Genomic DNA, 1,197 nt, shown 5'->3' with positions numbered 1-1,197 from the left:
TTTACTTACAAAAAAAGTTCTTAGGTTCAAAAAAACATTCAGTGAACTGAAAAACTGTGGTCGGTAATATAGGTATTTAGCTGTGTCACATGCCCTTAAGGTGAAAATTTTTTTATTGTGGTGAGGAGCATTCGCCCTATAAAGGCGTACTTTTGCTACTTGGGAAAAAAGTGTAACTCTTTTTACAGGATTTCAAATTGTTCTTAAATAGTCAACCATGAGAATATTTACCCAAGTATTCGCCAATGGCAGCAATAGCGTCGTTTCTGGCCTTTTTTGTAAGTTTATCAAAAGTAAATATATCTCTATCCAATACTTGACTTCTTAACATATCCATTTCATATACCAATTGCTTTAACTGTTTCACTACTCGCATAGCGTTTATTTGCTCTTTATAAACCTTACCCCAGTTTTGGTTCATCTGAAACTGAATAAGAAATATTACGCTCTATTCAAAACGAATTATTATGCATCACGTTTATGAGCAAAATAATCGTATATACTTAGGTACTTACTTACCCTTTTGACGTTGTCTTTATGTCTTTTAAGCAGTTCCAAATGATATGGAATAGCGACATCGTTGAATTTGCCGATTGCAATTTCTAAACGTTTAATAGGTTGTCCAATTAAAACTTCTTCAGCAGACATTATTTTTATACAATAGAATCTAATGTTACGACGCACTAGAAACAGACTCAATTGCCAATATTATCATCACAACTCGACAGCGACCAATTTTGTGGAGCGTGCATTATTATCACTTCTGTTTCAAGCTTTTAAAACTTGAAATCTATAACACTCAATTGATAATGTCGGAAGCATTTATGTAGCAAAAACACTGTTATTTTGTTTAAAAAAAAGTATTATAAAAAAAAGTTAGACAATCATTTATTGGTAACTACTGCTACATACAAGCGTTTGGCGATACTATTAGGGACTTTTTAAACTGCGCTTGCGTCGCGCAGACCAGGCACCGCCAACCCGATTGGTCACTGTTTGCGCGCTGAGTTTGAATTATATAAATATTCAGATTTAATATTTATAAGAAATAAATCAATTATAATAAAAAAGAAAGAGGTTATGAATTCTGAATTAAGAGAAATAAATCATTCCCAATGATTAATCTCGTCTCTGTCGTGTCTTAAAATTAAAAGTTTGTTTATTTCCGACAATGTCACTTAAAATAAAATTACTAAA

General features: G+C 32.2%; 1 protein-coding gene across 3 annotated transcripts in view; it reads right to left on the bottom strand.

Annotated features, from left to right (window-relative positions):
• The window catches only part of LOC117169023 (syntaxin-17), a 21,507-nt gene extending 20,584 nt beyond the window's left edge, over positions 1-923 (bottom strand). For 2 of the 3 annotated variants that reach the window (XR_004466601.1, XM_033355079.1), the window contains exons 1-2: positions 520-923; positions 232-427 (exon numbers count right to left, since the gene is read on the bottom strand). Coding sequence is in view for 2 of the 3 variants with exons in the window: in XM_033355079.1 (XP_033210970.1) it covers positions 232-427; positions 520-648 (325 nt within the window). In the remaining variant the exon portion in view is untranslated. Of the gene's footprint in view, positions 1-231; positions 428-515 lie in introns of all 3 variants that reach the window. The other variant, XM_033355080.1, reaches the window with a different exon arrangement.
• Positions 924-1,197: the final 274 nt, after the last annotated feature.

This window comes from Belonocnema kinseyi, chromosome 3 (genome assembly GCF_010883055.1).
Source record: "Belonocnema kinseyi isolate 2016_QV_RU_SX_M_011 chromosome 3, B_treatae_v1, whole genome shotgun sequence".
Classification (NCBI taxonomy): domain Eukaryota; kingdom Metazoa; phylum Arthropoda; class Insecta; order Hymenoptera; family Cynipidae; genus Belonocnema; species Belonocnema kinseyi.
Note: the sequence above shows the minus strand (reverse complement) of the source record. Positions and strands in the feature narration are given on the sequence as shown.